The sequence below is a fragment of the Silurus aristotelis genome, assembly GCF_946808225.1.
Source record: "Silurus aristotelis genome assembly, chromosome: 12".
In the NCBI taxonomy this organism is placed as follows: Eukaryota; Metazoa; Chordata; class Actinopteri; order Siluriformes; family Siluridae; genus Silurus; species Silurus aristotelis.
The window spans coordinates 13,595,476-13,618,327 of NC_139585.1; the positions used below are offsets into that span (position 1 = coordinate 13,595,476).

The 22,852-nt window shown below is 37.7% G+C and overlaps 1 protein-coding gene across 1 annotated transcript; it reads left to right on the forward strand.

The window, feature by feature from the left end:
- Positions 1 to 13,431: 13,431 nt before the first annotated feature.
- Positions 13,432 to 16,135, forward strand: enpp7.2 (ectonucleotide pyrophosphatase/phosphodiesterase 7, tandem duplicate 2; the record flags this gene model as incomplete). Its single annotated transcript, XM_083557398.1, is given in 7 exon segments — positions 13,432 to 13,678; positions 13,950 to 14,095; positions 14,276 to 14,908; positions 15,031 to 15,063; positions 15,067 to 15,274; positions 15,876 to 15,990; positions 16,078 to 16,135. Coding segments are annotated over 7 exon segments (1,440 nt in total).
- Between the last annotated feature and the right edge of the window lie 6,717 nt (positions 16,136 to 22,852).

Genomic DNA, 22,852 nt, shown 5'->3' on the forward strand with positions numbered 1-22,852 from the left:
GATACAAATGGTTTAATTTGTGAGAATACTGTTGTGAGAAACTTGCCCCTCAAACCCATCTGTGCCAGAGCAAAAGTTCCACCTGCTCATATGTGCAAAACAACCCACTGATTCTATTCCAGTCTATAATTACATTCAGTCTGGTGTTTTTAATAACTCTTTATTTCTGCGGACCTTCGCAGTGTCTGTATGACAGGCTATAACGGTAGGCTTTTTTACTCACTTTAAGCTATAAACCCTTCAATATTTTAAACTGTGGTCTCCGTTATCCCCAAATCTTTCACCAGGTTAACATAAGGCACTGGAACTATCCGGCTTACACTGTGTAGTATTTGCAGCCTTACTCAGAGCAAAGCTTTATGATGGCTTAGTTCTAACCCTACGTGTACAGAAAGACACAGACACACAATCATTTGCCAAGCTTACATTTATACCACTTCTACAGACTGGAGTTGCAACTTTAATCCAACATACCTACTGCAGTTACCGTATTTTTCGGACTATAAGCCGCTAATTTTTTCCAAAGTTTTGAACCCCGCGGCTTAAACAATGAAGCGCCTAATTTATGGATTTTTCCTGGGTTTTTCCCGGTTTCACAAACTTTAAGCCAAAAAACTGAGCGACATAACATTAGACCAATAAAATTTCCGAACGGAAACGAAAAAACGCACCTCACCTGTGTTCTGAGCTGCATGGCATCGGGAGAAAAAACTTTTTTTTAAAAGCACGATGATGCCAAAAGATAAACTCCCGAGAGAACTAGTTGTGAAAGAAAGGAGGAAGACAGTGAACAATGACTTACTTGGTCGGCTACTGTTTAGATACAAGCCGTTGTAGCGCGTTGAGAGTCTGGGTGAAGGGAGAGCTCGCTAACTCCAGTTGCAACAGAAATCATATGAGCACAGACAGGTTTCCAAAACCTTTTTTATTTTACTTGGCAACAGCGTTAGGGGTTAGTCAAAGAAATTTTAGAAATCAGCATCAGAAAATAATAAGGACATATTCCTCGGTCTCCACACATGCAGTAATACCGGAAAAATACCCATTTTATAATATAATAAAAACACCCCATATTCACAAAATACCGCTATGCTCCTAAAGGAAGCGCAACATATTTCACCCGTTACACCACGTGTAACGTGTCTTTTGTTAAAACCTGTGTAAAGAACATTAGTGTAGACATAAGACTGCGGCTTATAGACAGGTGCGGCTTATTTATGTTCAAAATAAAAATATTTGTAAAATTCCGTGCGGCTTATATATCGGTGCGATTTATAGTCCGGAAATTTCGGTAATCTGTCTACCTGTTCAGCCTGATCAGATCTATTGGAGGTAATGCCAAGTTGGTTGAAATAATTGTGGAATGCAGATAAATACATAGCACAAAAAGTAGACTGGTGTGGACAGTAGAGTGGGACAATTTATAGTGGGGCCAAAAAAGTATTTAGTCAGCCACCAATTGTGCAAGTTCTCCCACTTAAAATGATGAATGAGGCCTGAAATTTTCATTAGTTGGCAATTGGTGGCTGACTAAATACTTTTTTGCCCCACTATAAATTGTCCCACTCTGCTGTCCACACCAGTCTACTTTTTTGCCCCACTGTACTATTTCCAATAATAGCTTGTATTATTCAGGCAGACATTTATATTTTTTCTTCAAATAAGATGGTGGAAACTGAAGGAGGAAGAGTGTAGTGTGAGGTTCAGGGAAGAGGTCAGACAGGGGCTTGGTGGTGGTGAAGAGGTGCCGGATGATTGGGCAACTACTGCAGGAGTGATGAGGGAGGCAGCTAGAAAAGTACTTGGTGTGACATCTGGAAATAGAAAGCAAGACAAGGAGACGTGGTGGTGGAATGAGGAAGTGCAGGAGAGCATTAGGGGAAAGAGGTTGGCAAAACAGAAGTGGGATCGACAGAGTGATGAGAAAAATAGGCAGGAGTACAAGGAGATGCGGCAGCAGGTAAAAAGGGATGTGGCGAAAGCCAAGGAAAAGGCATATGAGGAGCTGTATAAGAGGTTGGACACTAAGGAAGGAGAAAAGGATTTATACCGATTGGCCAGGCAGAGGGACCGAGCTGGGAAGGATGTACTGCAAGTTAGAGCAATAAAGGATGGAGAGGGAAATGTGTTGACTAATGAGGAGAGTGTGTTGAGAAGATGGAGGGAGTATTTTAAGCAGCTGATGAATGAGGAAAATCAGAGAGAGAGAAGATTGGAGGATGTGGAGTTGGTGAAGCAGGATGTAGATAGGATTAGTAAGGAGGAAGTGAGAGCAGCGATTAAGAGGATGAAGAATGGAAAGTCGGTTGGACCAGATGACATACCGGTAGAAGCGTGGAGATGTTTAGGAGAGATGGCAGTGGAGTTTTTAACCAGATTGTTTAACAGGATTTTGGAAGGTGAGAAGATGCCTGAGGAATGGAGAAGGAGTGTGCTGGTACCGATCTTTAAGCATAAGGGAGATGTGCAGACCTGCAGTAACTACAGGGGAATTAAGTTGATCAGTCACACCATGAAGTTATGGGAAAGAGTAGTGGAAGCCAGGCTAAGAGAAGAGGTGACCATCTGTGAGCAACAGTATGGTTTCATGCCGAGGAAGAGCACCACAGATGCCTTATTTGCTTTGAGGATGTTGATGGAGAAGTATAGAGTAGGACAGAAGGAGCTGCATTGTGTATTTGTGGATTTAGAGAAAGCATACGACAGGGTGCCGAGAGAGGAGTTGTGGTATTGTATGAGGAAGTCTGGTGTGTCAGAGAAGTATGTGAGGGTGGTGCAGGACATGTATGAGGACAGTGTGACGGCAGTGAAGTGTGCAGTAGGTACGACAGACTGGTTCAGGGTGAAGGTTGGACTGCATCAAGGATCGGCCCTGAGCCCTTTCCTGTTTGCAGTGGTGATGGACAGGTTGACGGACGAGGTCAGACAGGAGTCTCCCTGGACTATGATGTTTGCAGATGATATTGTGATTTGTGGTGAGAGTAGAGAGCAGGTTGAGAAGAGCCTGGAGAGGTGGAGATATGCGCTTGAGAGAAGGGGAATGAAAGTCAGTAGGAGTAAGACAGAGTACATGTGTGTGAATGAGAGGGAGGGCAGTGGAGTGATGCGGTTGCAGGGAGTAGAGGTGGAAAAGGTGGAGGAGTTCAGGTACCTGGGGTCAACAGTGCAAAGTAATGGAGAGTGTGTTAGAGAAGTAAAGAAAAGAGTGCAGGCAGGGTGGAGTGGGTGGAGAAGAGTGACAGGAGTGATTTGTGATAGTAGGGTATCTGCAAGAATGAAAGGGAAAGTTTATAGGACTGTGGTGAGACCTGCGATGTTGTATGGATTAGAGACAGTGGCATTGAGTAAAAGACAGGAGGTGGAGCTGGAGGTAGCAGAGCTGAAAATGTTAAGGTTTTCGTTGGGAGTGACGAGGATGGACAAGATTAGAAATGAGTTTATTAGAGGGACAGCACATGTAGGATGTTTTGGTGACAAGGTGAGGGAGGCGAGATTGAGATGGTTTGGACATGTGCAGAGAAGGGACATGAATTATATTGGTAGAAAAATGCTGAAGATGGAGCCACCAGGTAGGAGGAAAAGAGGAAGGCCAAGGAGGAGGTTCATGGATGTGGTGAGGGAAGACATGCAGGTAGTTGGTGTGAAAGAGGCAGATGTAGAGGACAGGGTGGTATGGAGACGGATGATCCGCTGTGGCGACCCCTAATGGGAGCAGCCGAAAGAAGAAGAAGATTTATATTTTTCTTCAAATTTAACTCTGGCTGTTTTTTTGGCTGAACAACCCTATTCATACCACACACATATTTCTTAGTTTCCCTCACCTACTTGGGTAAATGTCAATGAGTACAATTAGTACCAAATGAAAATAAAATACAATCGATGCCCTTAATCTATGACAAGCTGATGGATTCCAAGAAAGCTCAGTCATGCTGAACATAAGTGTTTTACAACAAACACAAGAACATACATTATCTGATACTGGTTGCACACTACATTTTAGCCTAAGAGTGCTTTCATAATGTGATCATTTAAATATGATATAATATGAAGATAAATATTTTATGCTAGATAAAGCAAGAAGCATTAAGTCCAGACTTTGCTTCAGTCATTAATTTTTTTGCTGCTTATTTTGTATGTAATACTCTTACACATCTGTTCTCCTATCATGTATTGGATGTATTTTTATGAGGTAAAAGGTTTTTCAGTTTGACAATATTCCCTGTTAAAGGTGTGAAGTTACAGAAAAGGTATCCTGATCACGGAACCTCACTTCTAAAAGTATGTGGTGACAAAAACCTTAAACATCTTAAAAGCTTTAAAAGAATAAATGTTTAACTGAGACTCTGCTAGCTTTTTATTGTATATATATATATATATATATATATATATATATATATATATATATATATATATATATATATATATATATATATATATTTTTTTTTTTTTTTTTTTTAGTTTTGTCATTGATATGTAATGTTACTTTAGTGTTTCATAGTTCTTTAACTTCAAGAGTCTTGTGTTGCTTAAGACCTTAGGCAAAAAAAATCAGCACTCTGTCTTTAGACTACATCTATTCAAGATCACAATAGTGTTTATTCTCAGTTTGTTTATCAGGGGAATTTGTTTGATTCTGGCTCAAGTGCTCCTGTGGAAGTTTTACAGTAATTTCATTGTCAGTTTGACATTGATATGCCATTTTAAATGTAAATACCCCAGGATTACAGCTGATAGTTTACATTTTGAGCTCATATTCGTCATTTGCAGCTGAAATTATAATTTCGTCAAGTCCAAATTGTTTCAGACCTGACTTACTAATTATAGTGAGTGTTCTGTGTAACCAATTGCTAGACTACATTGCCTGTTAGCTATTGAACTCCCCTAAGATATTGATGCAGTATTATTGGAAAACATATGCAGGTCAATAACTTTAAAATATTACTTCTCTAAACTTAAAATATGTTTAAAACAGAAAGCATTCTCATGTTACAAAGTCTGTAGAATCTGAAATTATCATTAACTGTCTGCACAACTCATGCTGTATATGTATTAAACATTCTTATTTACTTGCAAACTGACATCAACATCTGTTTGCTGCCACAAACAAATGAAAAATAAATGTAGAAAAAAAAAAAACAGTTTATCATGTTACTTTGCCAAACTCTTTTTTTTAATAACGTAGATGGCCAGATTTTTATTTTTAACCTTATCTTCTGGGTCTCTGCATATCATTGGTGATCAGTCTTTGCAATTTGCCTGCTTGCAATGGATCATGGTCATGCAAACCCCCTGAGAACAAGACTTTTTAGAGACCACCCATCTACCACCCACACCATACATTAACATAGACACTAGAGTGATAAGGACATAGATGTATTCTGCTGAAAAATAGCACACCATTAGACCTATTATTAATCATTGGATGTAACTTTAGATTTAGATATTTTATATTTTGAAGAGTAAATTGTGAAATTCTTAATAGACTAAACTTGATTGGTCTACAATTTAATATTAGAAATCATTGTTTTCATTTTCTTGTTTTCATTCTCTAAACACAACTATAGCAGAAGTATTCTAAATGAAGTACTCTAAAAGATATACTGTTTGAAATATTAGAATATCAAAAACAGTAAAATTGTCTGAAAATGACACAACAAATAAATATGTGAAGTGTAGGTGCTGCAATAAAACTAAGTGTGTGCGTCTCTATAGTGTCTTATCGAATACACAAGACTTGTAACATATTTTCAGCCTACTGTATAATAAGTTCCAACAGCCCATAATTTAATGAAGAAAAAAATATCCTCTATTGCTCAAAATTAAACACCAAAGTGTTCTCACTTTCCTCATGAACAAATCCACCTTTCTAACAATGACTAGTTTATTGGCCATATGACAATTTCACTGTGCATAGTGTCTGTAGAACTGCACAAGCTCTAACATATTCTAAATTTCACTTTGAAAAGTTTTGATGTGTTCTCACTTCCCCATCAAAAACTCCAGAACAAGAGGGACAATGCTGTAAAGATATCGATGTAAATTCTTTTGTAATTGCAGATTTGTAGCCTAGAACCAGTTAAGTGTGCCATGAACACCACATTTAATATGACCAGACTGGCACTGACAGCACAAGCATCAGTCTGTGTTTCTTGTTTTTTATTCGCATCATTAGATATATTATGTAAGGCCTCACTAATTTGTACATAATGTCCCTAGAGTGCCTTGGCTGACTTGGCTCAAGTGCTCCACTGAGTATCTGACAGTGAATTTGTGCTATGCAAGATAGTGGATGTAGGCTGTTCTCACTACCATGGGATGTGTGTGGTGTCAGTGTTGGAAAACCTAGTGGATTGGCTGTGGCTGATTAGAAAATGTACTTCACTATTGTTTTTTGGAAATATATTATTTACACTTGTTTGTATTAAAAAATAAATATTCTAACTTTGACCTGGTATCTTCTAGGGACATATTTCGTAATAAAAAGGAAAACCAAACAAAATGTATTTACTAAGTGTGCTTTCATCATAACTAATGACAAAAAAAAAGTCTACCTTCTAGTCTGTTCTTATGTTCACTAATTATCTGACTATACAGAAAGGTATGATTAGCTAGCTAGCTATTAAAGCCAATTGCTGTTCGGGTTTGAGTAGCTTGCTAGGTTTATTAGCTAGCTAGTGCATACATGTAAATACATGTTTCTAGCTACATTGTTAGCTGTCTCTCAAAATGCCCCTGAAAATTTATCCTGAGCAGTTCCTATACATCAGCATTTAAAGGATCACAATGTAAGGCTAATTGTATTTTTTTTAAAGCAATTCAAAACACATTATTGATTTCATTGACTCACACCTAGGCAACTTCACATAGGAAAAATAAAACAAGATAGCAGGTTTTGTTTGGCCTGCAAGCCTTGAATTGTCACCCTTAGAATTGCACTTAAATATGTTTAATACAAATATTTAACACAATTGGTATTTGCTATTGAACAATACAGTCACAGCTAATTTTCATATAAAACATCAATATATCAGGCTAGCCATTCTGTCTCACTCAACTGGCTAATGGCTTACCTGTACATGTTTTTATAGGCTGGATACTGCTCTGTGAAATGCTGATTTTCATGGGGTATGGCTGAAAACATAATTTGCAGATCAATATAATTCTATTCCTTTAAAGCATTTAAAACTTATGATAGTAGATAATTGTAGAGTTTTGGCAGGAAGTTACTTTATTTTGATTCTGTCTAGAAAATAAATGATTTCAAATTTTAACATATCTTGATTGGCTTACAATCTTCTAGCATTAAATGCATTATTTTTCTTATACACTATTTTTCTTTTGTAATTGGAATCATACATAAATGTAGCAAAGCTAAATCCATAACTCAAGTAAAGTTAAAAAAATATGCAAATGTAAGAAGAGCACATATAATGTATTACTTTCTAGCCCTGAGCATATTTTAAATAAACATCCCACATTTGCAGTATCATGACTTGTGGATAGACTAGTTTTACTAGTTTTACTTTTACTGCTTTTAGTAATTATTTTCCAAATGCTACACACACAGGCACTATTACACCCATTCATATGCAACTATACAAACATCCAATCATATGACAGTAGTATCATGCTGTTTCAGAACATGATTTTCAGGTGAAATTTATATTAAACACTTTAGTGTCTTTGACCGAAGCATTGGTTGTTGGTAGCAGATATGCTGTTTTGTGTATTTGGAAAACATCTGATCTCCTGGATTTTCATACAAAACACTCTATAAAATTAACACAGAATGATGGGAAAACCAAAACAAAGTAAGCAAGAAATAGAATTGCAGTTCTGCAGGAAGAATTACCTTTTTGATGGAGGTCAGATGAGAATATCCAGACTGATTCAAGCTGACAGAAAGTCTAAGGTAACTTAAATCACTATTCTTTGATACCGTGGTGAACAAAAAAGAATTTTCAAATGTACAGAGATTCAAACCTTGAGGCGACTAGACTACCCAAAAAAAACTAAATTGCATCCCACTTCACAACCAATAACAAGAATCTGATGCTACACTGGGCATAGGTTTACTAAAACTGGATAGCTGGAGATTAGAAAAGCATTTTTTTTAATCCCAAATAAGATATGGTCCACCATTTTGTGATGCAGACTTTAAGAAATTAGAAATCCATTTTCTGAATAATAAATTGAATAAAACCCCTTTATTGTGAACCACAGGGTCGATGCTTTCTTCATTAATAAGGAAATAAAATCCATATATAAAGTAATACCTTCTTATTGGGACCATCAGACTGATATGGCATTGATCATCAGAAAACCTAGGTAGCTGGCAGGAGATGTGTAATTTGTATTCTTGTGAGATTATCAGGACTCACAAAATTGATGATGTCATTGTTCAAAATAGGTTTTACTTACATTGCTTCATTGCCAGCCCCTGACTAAAAGTGAAATTTGACACACTGGATTTGTGATTTCCTGCTGCCAGTCAAGTCCCTTACTGAGTGGTTAGTATCTTAAGATTGAGGAAAGTACACTGATGTGAGCAGTAGAATGGCTGTCAATTACCAATGCATGCATATAGTCTTCACCTGGGCTTCTGCACTCAGCACTCTAAAGGAGTGTATTGCTTGGCTGTTTACAATGCATAATCCACATTTACTTAAGCGTTAACCATCTTCAATATGCTAGCACTATTTTAAACTGTGATAGGTTCTTGTAACATTATATTAAAATAAACAGGTTATAAGCTTCTGAGACCAGAGTTGAAAGTAATGACTCAATTATTAAGTAATTGCTAGTCCAAAAGAAATAACTCCCAGGTGCTTCTGTAGACATTGTTTCCTCATGCTCCTTTGATAAGTGGATTGAAGGATGACTGGATATTGAGCTATAAGGAATCTTCTGTTAAGAAGCCTCAGACTTGTATAGTCTCAGTTCCTGTATCATTGATTTCAGCTGAGCAATGCCTGCTGCCAAGATCTTGATTCCTCTAGAGAGTAATTCAGACTGTTTTCCGGCTTCTTGTTGTGCTTGCTGGTCATTGCCGGCCTTGGGCCTTTGTGACCAGCAAGCTGTTTAGAATAAGGGATTTGGGCCAGATTCCACTCTGAGCCAGGTTTCAAATCTGCCAGCCAAGTGCATCATGTCAACATTGGCATTGCCATGCATTCAAAGCCAGGATGTCCAAATCAGGCACAGTGTCCTTGAGATGGTCAGGTCCAAAGCTGTGATCATTCATTGCCGTCCAAGAGATTTATATACTGACTTCATAAGCACCACATATGACTTTGCATTGTTATTTATTTATATTAGTCATGTTTAGGCATATAATGAACTATTGGAGTGATCTGACTAAAATGTTATGGAAAATGAACATTATGTGAAGAGAAAATGCACTGAGAATTAAGATTTTAACCAAAGTTGAAGGTTCAGAAATAGGCAGTACATTTTATGTCAAGTGATTATTACTCAAAAACTTTAGCAATGCATTAGTGCCTGCTAGTTGCCAGGGAATATGGACTATTCAAAGGCAAAATGCTAAGAGAGAAACCAACTTAGCAGGAAACTGCTGGAGTATCCAATAGTATATAAAGATGAATGTACAAAAACCAGAATAGAGAGTAACTAGCTACTTGCTAGTCAGTAATGAAATAAATTACATAAAGCTAACAAATTTTACAGTGCCCTGTAAGTTTGAATGAATAATGATTTTGAAAAGAAAGCACACATATTGAGATAGAAAATATCAATAGGGTACACCATTCCCAGCTTTCAAGTACATGATTCCTGTAGCTCTGATGAAATTACATAATTGGAAATTTGCCTACAAATGGTGTTCAAATCATTCTTGACCATCTGCATTCTTTTTAAAATATTTTTCAGTTTATCATCTTGTGCGAGCTGTATTTTGTCAATATATTTAAAATATAATGTTTAGTTAATTGATATTGTTACATCCTAAAGACATATTAAGCCTACTAATCACATAAGAATAACTGACATTACAGATCTTGTCATTAAAGCAATTCAAAAGATATAAAACAATTATCACACAATTATTTTAAACCTAGCCATTAGGGTTGCACAAGCCAGTGCACTCTTAGTGCCGGTCCCAAGCCTGGATAAATGGGGAGGGTTGCGTTAGGAAGGGCATCCAGCGTAAAACATGTGCCAAATCAAATATGCGCATCACAAACAGAATTTCATACCGGATCGGCTGAGGCCTGGGTTATCAATGACCGCCACAGGCATCCTGAGGTTGCACCAGCTCCACTCACATCCCACCTTATGATGATTGTCAACCTTTAAAGAAGTAGATGCCAACCCCGCAAACATCCCAAACCATCTAGAGATGTACCAGCGCCATTTGGATCCCACTTCATAAGGAGTTTGGACATTGGACCTTTTTGAGTGTTTGAAGGTTCTGGCATTGAGAAACTGGTGTTGGATCTATGATGATTGCAAATGTTGAGCTATTTTATGAGTTGCTCAGTAGCTCCTGGTTCCATAATCTTAAATTACTTTATTAGAGAGGAAAGGACATTACTCATAATCTTACATTCCAGTGCTCATATTAGTTCTCACTCCGCGGTGTTCTGTATTGTTTAAAGATTTATAATCACACTCTTGATATCACCCAAATAAGGATGGGTTCCCCTTTTGAGTCGGGTTCCTCTCAAGGTTTCTTCCTCATTACATCTAACAGAGATTTTCCTTGCCACAGTCGCCATGGCTGCTCATCAGGGATCAATACACATCATTCACCTTAACTGCTAAATTCTGTAAAGCTGCTATGCTGTTGTGAAAAGCGCTATAGAAATAAACTTGACTTGACCTGCAGTAAATACAAGGGAATAAAGTTGATCAGTCACACCATAAAGTTATGGAAAGAGTAGTGGAAGTCAGGCTGAGGGAAGAGGTGACCATCTGTGAGCAACAGATTTACTTTAAGGATGTTAATAGAGAAGTATAGAGAAGGTCAGAAGGAGTTGCATTGTGTATTTGTGGATTTAGAGAAAGCTTACGACAGGGTGCCGAGAGAGGATTTGGGGAATTGTATGAGGAAGTCAGGTGTGTCAGAGAAGTATGTGAGGGTGGTGCACGACATGTATGAGGACAGTGTGACAGCAGTGAAGTGTGCAGTAGGAACGACAGACTGGTTCAAGGTGGAGGTTGGACTGCATCAAGGATCGGTTCTAAACCCTTTCCTGTTTGCAGTGGTGATGGCCAAAGGAGTCTCCATGGACTATGATGTTTGTGGATGATTTTGTTATTAGTGGTGAGAGTTGGGAGCAGGTTGAGAAGAGGCTGGAGAGGTGAAGGTACGTGCTAGAGAGAAGGGGAATAAAAGTTAGCAGGTGTAAGAGAGAGTACATGTGTGTGAATGAGAGGGAGGGCATTGAAGTGTTGCAGTTGCAGGGAAAAGAGGTGGTGAAGGTGGATGGATTTAAGTACCTGGGGTCAACAGTGTAAAATAATGGAGAGTGTGATAGAGAAGTAAAGAAAAGAGTGCAGGCAGGTTGGAGAAGAGTGGCATCATTGATTTGTGATAGAAGCTTGAGGTAGCTGAGCTGAAGATGTTGAGATTTTTATTGGGAGTGACGAGGATGGACAGGATTAGAAATGATTTTATGAACCGCGCATGTAGGACGTTTTGGAGACAAGGTAAGGAAAACGAGATTGAGATGGTTTGTACATGTGCAGAGGAGGGACATAGAGTATATCGGTAGAAGAATGCTGAGGATGGAGCTGCCAGAAAGATGGAAAAGAGGAAGACCAAGGAGGAGGTTTATGGATGTGGTGAGGAAAGACATCCAGGTAGTTAGTTTGAGAGGCAGATGTAGAGGACAGGGGGGTATGGAGACTGATGATCTGCTGTGGTGACCACTAATGGGAGAAGTCGAAAGAAGAAGAAGATGAACAGTATACCAACTCAAGAAATGGACATTCCAACTTGTTATTCCATATCCCAAACTGTACAACTACATGGATGACATGGATGAAAGTATACATGGGATGTTTAGTATTTACAAAGGTTTGTTGGACTGTAAAATTACGAAGTCTACTATGTTCAGTGCTTCCACATCAGTGGTCCACGAGTGATTAAAATTAAAGCTGTTTTTCATTCTAAACATAGTGAATAGCGCCCTCTGTTGGAAATATTATGCTCTTTTTGGTCCCTGAAAGTTTCCCCTCATCTTGCAGCAATTCAGTTCATATATAAAGAAATTTTATCACAATATTTAATTTAATTTATAACAATATTTATTTTATAGTGCCACATAACAACTCTCTTCCTACCACCCGTCTGTCATATTTGTCCACTTATGAATACATTGAAAAAACACCGGTTGCCACTAGTCATTAGTTGGGCTACGACTGATTTCTGACCTACTGATAAAATGTAACTTAATCATTCATCTACTGCCTTATCCTGGTCAGGTTCATGCTGGAGCCAGAGGCTATCCAGTATCACTGAGTGAAAACTGAGCGTATTCACCAGAGATTGTGGGTCTTTTTGCACACAAATATTTCACACAGTCCTTTACACCTACTGGCAATTTAGTGTAACCAATCATACTACCTGCATGTTTTAAACAGTAGTAAGCAACTGGAGTTGTCGCCAGTGCAAAACCTTATCCCAACAGACAGTAACATGAGCTCAGGATTGCACTGGGGACTCTTGAGCCAAGAGACAGCAAGGGTACTCACAGTTCCATCAGCTATGAAAAGAAATCACTTTTATTAATTTGCATGTGAAAAAGAAATAGCTAAGCAAATTAGTTTCCTAATTTATTATTTATATCAGCCCTGACTGAATGTTGACTATGCAAGTACAGGGTTGTTTGTACTGTACACTGGTAGTTGTAGAATTTGATTTATATAACATAGTTTTTTATAAGACATCAATCTTTGCTAGTTGTGCATATGGATTATTTTTATTTTTGTTTGTTTGTTTGACAGTACACAGTTAAAATGTCTTTTCATATAAAACATGTCCCACATCATGCTATGTAAGGTGGCTAAGCATATGTTTCTTTTTTGTTTGGGTTTTTTTTTTTATTATTATTAATTAGTAATTAAAATTAGTTTTTCGATTCGACTTATACAATTTTAAATCTAATATTATATTATGCTGGAGTAAACCGTCTGAAATGCTAAAATATTCCATGTCAGGTACACATTATCACTAGAGTAAATCTGTAACATAATCTGAATAATTATAAATGTGCAGAAAAGTGCTGAGTGAAAACTGTCCCATCATTAATCTCTGATACAGCAGCTGTGATAAGATAAATTGAGGTAATCTGATCATAAATGTCAAGGTGAAGTGAAATACCATAAAGTGTGGGAAAGGTCAGGCAGCAGTCAGAGGAAGATCTTAGCACATTTTAGCACTGTTAGTGTAACAGAAGTCTTCGAACCATGTTGCTGACAGTAAGTCTTTGGCTGTTTGCAGTTTCTCCAGCTCTCTTTGCTCCAGTCAAAGAACACTGTACAACAGGAAGAAACAAGCTGCTGCTAATCTCCTTTGATGGATTCAGATGGGATTATGACCGTGATGTGTACACACCAAATCTCGACAAAATGGCTCAAGATGGTGTAAAGGCTACTTATGTCATCCCACCCTATATAACTATCACTAGCCCAAGTCACTTCACTCTGCTTACAGGTAAGTTAAAAGAAAGAATAGCAGATAGTAGCTACAGCACATCAAGTAACATCATATGAGTAGATATACAGAATCTAGACAAACTTTAATAATGATTATGGTGTGAATGAAATACTTGTGTGCTGAAAAACATGTGGTTTTGAATCATATATTAAGTAGTCTCACTCTGTAGGAAAATATAATGTACCTTGACAAATTCCTTTTATTGTTACATTTACAAGATTTACCAAAAATGATAAATGTGACTAATGCAGAACTGGTCTCTTAATAGGACGGTACATTGAGAATCATGGCGTGATTCACAATATATGGTTTAACACCACGACTCAGGAGAAGAAGCAATACTACATGGCACAGTTTGTTGATGACTACTGGGACAATGGCAGTCTACCAATATGGATTACAGCTCAAAGACAGGTAAAATATCATTGACCCAGCTAGTCTATTTCTAAATATAACAGTGTTTATTCTGTGAGAAAACTGTGAGGTCATAACCCAGTTCGTGTGATTTTTGGCAGTTTACCAAAAATCTTCCATAACTGTGGTATCAAACGCAGCTATTTCTTAAACTCACCATATTATTTTTAATTTTTATAGGGTTTGAAAACTGGCTCCTGGCATTTTCCAGGTACAGCTGCCAAATACCAAAAAGAAAGAGTGCAAGTACATGAGGTGGAATCACAATTTTATGACTACTCCAATGAGACAGATTGGAGAGTAAATGTGGATAAAGTGATGGGTGATTGGTTTAAAACTCGGGATCTGGATTTTGTCTCATTGTATTTTGGTGAACCAGACCAGACAGGCCATAAATATGGGCCTGAAACGCCAGAACGGCGTGATGCAGTGAGCAAAGTGGACCGCACCATCGGCTATATATGTGAAACTGCACAAAAACATGGTCTTGCTGGCCGCCTGAACATTATCATCACTGCTGATCATGGCATGACTACAGTACAAAAAGGGACTGGAATAAAAAAGATTATTCTCTCCCAAATCCCTGGATTCTCGTTTCAGGATATTAGGTTTCAGTTGTTAGACTATGGCCCTAATGGGATGCTGTTGCCTAAGGAGGGAATGCTGGAGAAGGTGTATCAAGTCCTCAAAGGTGCTCATCCTAATCTTCATGTCTACAAGAAGGAAGATATGCCTGCTCGTCTTCATTATTCAAATAATCCTCGTATTTTACCCCTCATTCTTTATGCTGACCCAGGATATATAATTAATGGGGTGAGTGGTTAAATGCACTGTATAATATACATTTGCAAAAATGTCTGAATTCTTTCAGGTGTTAAACATGTCTTCACAAGATAATATAAGGTGAACTGTCCTTTGTTTGCATCATTATACAGATTCTCCCAGTTCAGACCAGTAAAGGAGAACATTGATTTGATAATCAAGCCTTAGACATGAAGGCTTTCTTCAGGGCAGTGGGGCCTGATTTCCACAAGAACAGGATTGTAGGCCCTTTTGAAACAGTTAATGTTTATCCCTTAATGTGTCATCTACTGGGAATAAAGCCTGAGGTCCATGATGGCTCACTCGATAACACCAAACATCTTCTAGTCTCTGGTGGGCAACAATGTGACAGCAAAGGTGAGTTTGGTTTCACTGATTTAAAACCTTGTCTTAAACATCAATGATAATCTTAGAACACCGGAGCTAATAAAATTAAATCTTATTGTATCGTTTTGAACTTTGTTTATATTAGATTAGATCTCTGGATAAGTATCAGATAAAGTATCTTGATACTGGGTGGTTATATTGTTCTTTTTCTAGACAAGATTATATCTAACCACCAAAATTACATTTTTCATGGTGGTAGCAAAGGCATATGAAAAACAGTTTTGAAATACTGTGTAATACTGTGCATGATTTCCCCATAATTTCCTTGAAACGAGTCAAATGTGTACAGTGGTGGCTAGATCTAACATTTAAAAGCTAATGCTTAAAAATCAAGTTGAAGTAGCATTACATATACAGACAATCTTAGTGATAAAAAAAAAAGAAAGAAAAAAAAGAATGCATTAAAAAAAGGAATAAATGATTAAAAGAAATGGCTAAATATGGCTAATATTCTAAGCTGATATGGCAAACCAAGTTTAAAAAAATTATAATAAAACAAGGCTGAATGTCAACATGTGCTTAAAATGTATATTGTGTGATGTCTGGCTCCCATGTTGTCTTCTTTTATCAGAAAAAGACCAGATGATAATTATAATTGGCCTTGCTGCAGGGGCTGGGTTTCTAATAGTTGTCTTCATTATCGCTTCATCTTATAATCTCTTCAAAAGAAAAAGAACAAATATAAGGTAAAATAGGTCAGACACACATTTATGATAAATCAATTAAGATCCCATTTTTTATTCACCTTTCTTTCTCTTCTTTTATTTCTGTAGGTATCATATCAAAGAAGAATATGAAGACAAAATTGATCCAATGCAAACAACAATGTAAGAGCATTCAATTGTATTGCGTGTTGATAAATTGTTATTTTACATTATCCACAAAAATAAAATAAGACCACGTGTTGATTGGTAACTATTTAAATAGAAAATTGTATGTATAATTTGCAGTGAAGGAGATTTCATTAAACTTAGCTTGTCATACCATCTATTTTTGTAAATAGTTTTATGTATTTTTAGCTAACATAAATTTGTCTGCTCAAATTTGATTAGTGAGAAACATTAACATAATTATTGTCAAGATACCTATTAAATATATTTTGGTCCATTGCAAAATAATAATAAAATAATCTACTATAAACTAATGGTCATTCCGATAAATAATGTTATATAATTTATGGTGTCATTCGAATTGTAACAGGCTTGTGTCCTGGTTCTAAAATGCCATCTAGTGGTGATAGTAGTTATAACAAGCTCTTTGCTTCCCATAACAAAAACATTGACTTTATTTTAAATAATAATAAGTAAACAGTAGAATCCTAAACACAAAATGTGCATTATTAAGAGAATTTATATCTGTATTGTTACTGTACCGTAATTTTTTTACTTACCTGTGTTTAAGGTTTTTTTTTTTTTTAAGACAGGGGGTGTAAATGGATGACAGAAGTTATCATTACACAAAGCTGCAGATTCAATGATTTATAGTGAAATCCTGTCCAGTCATGTGGAATTTTCCAAAAATAAGTTTATGTAAACAGCTCATGACAAAGAGCCACTCAGAGCAGCCTGGTATGCATAAACAGTTTGAACAGTGCGCTGCAGTGTAACCCCCATTTGAACACACACACCTACACACACACACACACACACATGCACACACACACACACATGCATGCACGCACACACACACACACACACACACACACACACACACACACACACACACACACACACACACATACTCAGGCACCCGCCAGAGTAGAACAGAGCCAGTCTGGAAATGTGGAGTCTCCCCCTTGGCACATGTGCCAGACTTCAATTTATCTTTCAGTGCAATAACATCTCTGCTTCTATACATGGCCTATAATTAGGCTTAGTAGCTGCAGTAATCTCATTTCTAGCTGTAGTTTGACACTTTTCAATACCTATAGCATAGTGGGAGACGCCACCTCTATTGCTCTTATCTCAGCCATTATAAGTATGTATGCAGCGCCAGATCTCAGCCTTGTGTTAACTGTCTTTTGTAAAGCTGTTATGACTGTGAAGTCTGCCACTGAGCGTCATAACGTAAACAAAAGCGAATTTCGCTCTGAAGCCATGGATGAGAGAACAGCACGTTTACACTATGACAACAATCCGACACCAGACTGGGACACACTAACACTCTCCCAACTAATCCATCAATTCAGACAGGACATGTCAAACACTCCCATTCTTTAGAGTCAGTCCTCTCTCTTTCTGTCTCTCTGTCTCTCTCTCTTTCTGTCTTTCTCTCTACCTCTCTTTCTTTTTCCACATACTTTTTTTTTTTTTGCTTTTCTCTTTCTGTATGTTTATGATGTTGAATGCCAGATCTGTCATGAAGTGTCACATACTACTAAGAGGCTAAAAAGACCTGTGACCTGTTTCATGCCAGCATGGTTTAGACTTCTGGTCTGCCTTTCCTTGGTAGAATTTCACAACTCTTACCTTAGAGACTGTCCCATTAGCTCATCTTTCGTTGATATGATTATATAGCACCTCAAAAAGAAAGGTGAGAAAGCTGTGGGAACTCGAGGTGCTGTTTGTTCATATTAAAGTGTAATTTTCAATTTCATTTACTGGGAGTATGTGCATTTCCCATGAGCTGCGTGTCTTTAAAGCTTTGTGAATCTCAGAGCGTAGATGAGGTTTGAAACCATGTGAGCTATTTCACAGGAACTAGCCAGGATGCTTTGGTGGTCTTGGTCAAACGCCATGTCTGCCAGCGGCCTTGTCCTGCGGGGGCTGACAAGAACCGTGTCGCCTTGCACTCGGGTGAGAGGAGCTTGTGACGGCAGATTTACTCCTGCAGTCTTGCCAGCCTAGCTGGCCACGGACCCCACGACATACCTGTCAATGAGGTGTCACTGTGTAGCACGCCTGCCGGCCTTTCTTTCTTCTGTGGCTAAAACCACGGAAAAACTGACTCGACACCTCCACATCCACACACAGCATGTGTGAGCTCATTCCTGTCCCTGCCATCCTGCCCAGGCTGTTAAGGCAAAAGGCATGCCTTTGAGCTGAAACAAGGCGTTAATCCATGATAACTTTTCTCCATGCCAACATGTGGGTGCAGGCTTCACCGCTGCTGCCTAGCCCTCCCCTGCCAGCCTGAATAACTCTACCATAGCTGCAAGATTTGGGAGGTAATATCGACTGACTGTGTGGGGGAAATAGTCTCAATAGGAGGTTATAAATCTCTTTCTCCTTTTATTATGACAGACACAAGTCTTAAAATGCTTTGTGCCAGTCAGCCCTTGAGAAGACTTTAATGTGCCTGAACATATCCATATGGATAAGAAGATATTCAGTTCAACTGTAGACTGCCAGCTAGTAACTGCTATGACGTTTAAAGACTAATTCTTTCAAATCCTGAGGTATTTTTTTCCCCATGCATTTAAAATTTGCAAATTTAAACATTTCAAAAATAATCCATCACATGAGATCAAGAGATAGGCTCCTCAGCTGAAATAATCTAAGATTTCCAGTTTTGTATAATTATACCTCAGAGCATGACATCTGCTATTTTTTTTTTTAAATCTGATTTAGACTCCATGTATGAGATTCGTGCATTGTCAGTGCTCTCAGAATGATCTACAAATCATATGCACATTGTGCAAATAAAAAAAAAAAGTAAATGTGTTTTATAATAGCGTTTAAAGAACCGATGCAATTACTAGGGACGCAATTACTAGGAAAAAGTAAAATACATAGTAAGGGCTGTATCTAATCATTTTGTGCTTCAGTGATTAACCACATCCAAATACATGCGGAAAAATGCGGTCAAGGACAAATATTCAAAAACAATGCCTCGCATTTTCCACTCGTTTTCGGAAACTGACATCCTCTCTTTGCCAGACAACCCCCCTCACTACACCCCCAGCCACCCCCCCCCCTCTCTCTCTCTCTCATTCTGCCAACATGTTTTTTTTTTTGGGTTGTTAATTTTAGCAACGTTAGTATCAAAGTGTTGCAACAAGTTAATTCAGGCAGCCATGATTTCAAATGTAGGCTGTGAGCCAAGACCTGCTGAAATTCTTCTTCTTTTTTTTTTTGTATATGTTCACAACTGAGCCACTAGGGGGCGCGTTGTCATTTGTCTAGATGGGAAAGCATCTTTCACACATTTTTTATTTTTAAGTCTTTACTTTAAATGCAATCATTAGAAAGATGAAAAAAACAAGGGCATCAGCCTGCAGAGTTGATGCTCATGTTATTAATGAATGGCATGTACAGCAAACACAGCAAGCCTTTACTGGTATGCATTTCTTTCATCGAACGGATCGTAATTCTTTCTTTTTTATTTTGGATCACTTGCACGGAGCGTGTGCTGAAACATGTCAGAGGTGTCAGAGGACTTCCAGTCAAGATTTCTCTGAGCCAAATCTGTTCTAGCAACTAGATAAACCACAGAAACACTGAGCTGTCTTGTTTGATTGGTTTTGTTGGTCTGTAAAAGACTTGGGGATAAAAAGCGGGATTAAAAAAGATATATTGTCTTTGAAAACAGTATAAGTAAATTTTTATACTGTCTCCATCGATCAAACACATGACACAAGTTTACTTAGAAACGCACACAACACAGACTCTGCACGCCAATATTCTTTATGACTGTTCTCTTCTTCCATTACTCCACATGCTGGAAAAGAGCACAGTTCTAGAATGTATAATCAGAAGTTTTCATATAAGGGCATTTTAGAAAGTGGTCTATCATTCTTGTTGAAACACCTAATTTTATACAATTGCAGACAGACAGAAACTTTCATTTGCACCCACACCCAGTGTGCTCTCTCTCTCTCTCTCTCTCTCTCTCTCTCTCTCTCTCTCTCTCTCTCTCTCTCTCTCTCTCTCTCTCTCTCTCTCTCTCTCTCTCTCTCTCTCTCTCTCTCTCTCTCTCTCTCTCTCCTCTGTCTCTCTTTAATATAGTACAGACAGCAGATATGCGCATACACACTTACACATAATACAGAAGTGGCGCCACAGTCTGCTGGGTGCATTTATTATGGATCAGCGCTGCCAATACTTTCAACACCAGTCCAGCCTTCTCCAAACAGCTACAAGCTGATACATGATGGATCTCATTCCACCACACATGACTGATGCAGACAGATCCCATGTGTTCTCTGCCAATCCTGGAGTCCAGAAATCCTCATACTCCAACACCCGAATCATCCGAATGATAAATCTTAACAGGGAACACAGCAAGTTGAGAGTTCAACCTTAGACCCCTGACCCAAAGCTTTCAGATTTCTCTCCTGAATAAATGTGATTTGTTCCAACTACATTACAAATTAAGCTCAAATGCCTTCCTCTGAATTTACCGTACAAAACCACTAAAATCTGGCCCTGTGAAAAGTTATCCATCTTGTTTTTTATAAGCTTTTTCTGATAAAATGTCAAAAATTATTGTGCAGCAGACAGCTGGAGGCTCTGAGAAGTGCTATGAGCAAAGTAGAAAATCTGTTGCCAGTGCTGTAGAAATTATTCTGGTGGTACAAAAGGAATAGGTGGAATAATGGCACACAGCCCACACAGGCCTGGCCACGGGGAGAAAATTACAGTGGGAAGCTGCCAGTTTCTACTGCCATAAGCCAGGCAGAACAAAGGGAGATGCAGCTTGTGGTTCGATTAAGTCAAATTGACTCAAGCATTAGACGCTGGGGGTTTTTTTTTTTTTTTTTTTTTTCATAGAAATGAAGAAGAATTCTTGAGCTGATGAAAAAATGAATATGATGTCAGTAACATGCAGTGCAATTCCAGACTACTTTTCCCCCTAGTTTTGTGATTGGAGTTTGATGATGTTAATTTTAAGGGTTATTGGTATACAGGTCTGTTATGTTTTCTGTAGGTTAGTATGTCACAGCATATTCAAACATCATTAACTAGTATCTGTGGAACCTTTAGAAATGTTAAGGATAGAAAAACATTTATACCATGTTACATACTTAGAAGTATAAATACACCAGTTAAAACAGACCCCTTCGCTAAATGACTAAGAATTTAGTAAATGTTTTAGTTCTATTTAAATCCAGCTTTTACTAGAGTACACTTTTATGCTATTGAAAGAAATTCATTAGACATGAAGAAAAATTCCAGAAACATGTTCATGTCTTCCAGACATTATGAGCTGGGGAATTTATCTTGGATAAGCTGATGAGTCAGATGCAGAGTAGCATGCTGAGCAGAATGAGACATTTGAGTGACAGAACCATTTTTAACACCTGTGCTCCTCACTGATTCATTGGGGAAAGAAATGAGTACATTCAACATGACTTATCCAAACAGCAGCTCATGCCCATGCCAGTTTATAAATGAAAAAAGGCAGTGAATAGGCAGTAAAGCATGCATGCCTATAGTGTTCATATTGTCTGTCAAATTAAATACAATGAAATATCTGCTTGTTCACTACAGTATAACTGAACACCAGTTATGTATTCTGATTGACTAAATAACATTCAAATTTTCTAAATAACATTCTGATTTACTAAATGCTGTTCTGTCTGACTGAATGAAATTCTGGTTTCATTTTTTTATAATCTGAAAAAGCAGAGACAAGTGTAAATACTTCCAAACGTACAAATGTAAGTTTTACAGTGCATAAATAGCTCATTCTAGAGGGTGTTTGTTATGTTCAGACTGACAGAGAGTCTATTGTTGTAAATTAGTTATTATGCTAATATAATAATATTATTATTAATAATAATAATACAGGGTTTATTGAAACACATTGGGAATGCACTGTGTATATACAGTATGCTACACATAGAATAATAGATCAATTATTCTGTGTAAAGTCTCTATTATTTTTTTAGAATAATAACCTGCCTCACCCTGTAATTATTGTTTCTCCTTATTTGTCATTTGATGCTCTGACAAGGCATTCGACTTTCATAAGCAAAAATGCAGACAAAGTTATATAAAGCTATGTTTTTCTGACAGTAATGAAAACATCTTTCCTCAATTTCTCCGTTAGCCCAGCTTTCACTGGTGTGTTCAGTGTGGGTTTTTTTTCTTTTTTGTGGTAAAGTGTATTTTCTCCATTACTCGTATGAAACACCATACTAATGATGTAAAGCATGTGTTATAATTGGCTAGATATTTATCATGAGATCTACCCATGAAGCAAGCGCAAAGGATACCTCTAATTCCAGGTTTTTGTGATTGGTAATATATTAATTATGTCAGTGTCTGGCAAAAAGGTATGATCTTGGATTGTTTAAAAGAAAGTAGTTGAGATACACCAGTGTTGTTATTGTTTTTTAAGCATCCTCATTCTAGTATGCACATTCTAGCCAGAATGATATTTAGTCTAGTTACTTAGCAACAAACACCAGCAATAAGAATCAGTTTTGTTGCCAAGGCGTGGCTGGAAAAAGCCAGTGTGAATGTTTAAAAGCAGTGATTTTTACCACCCTGGCATGGTGAAAGTGAAATTGTGGGTGGCCAAGCAAGCCCTCCTCATGGTTGAGGCCCTGACACCTGATTGTTAGTGATTCCGGATAAATGCCAGTGCCTGGGTGGCATGCTG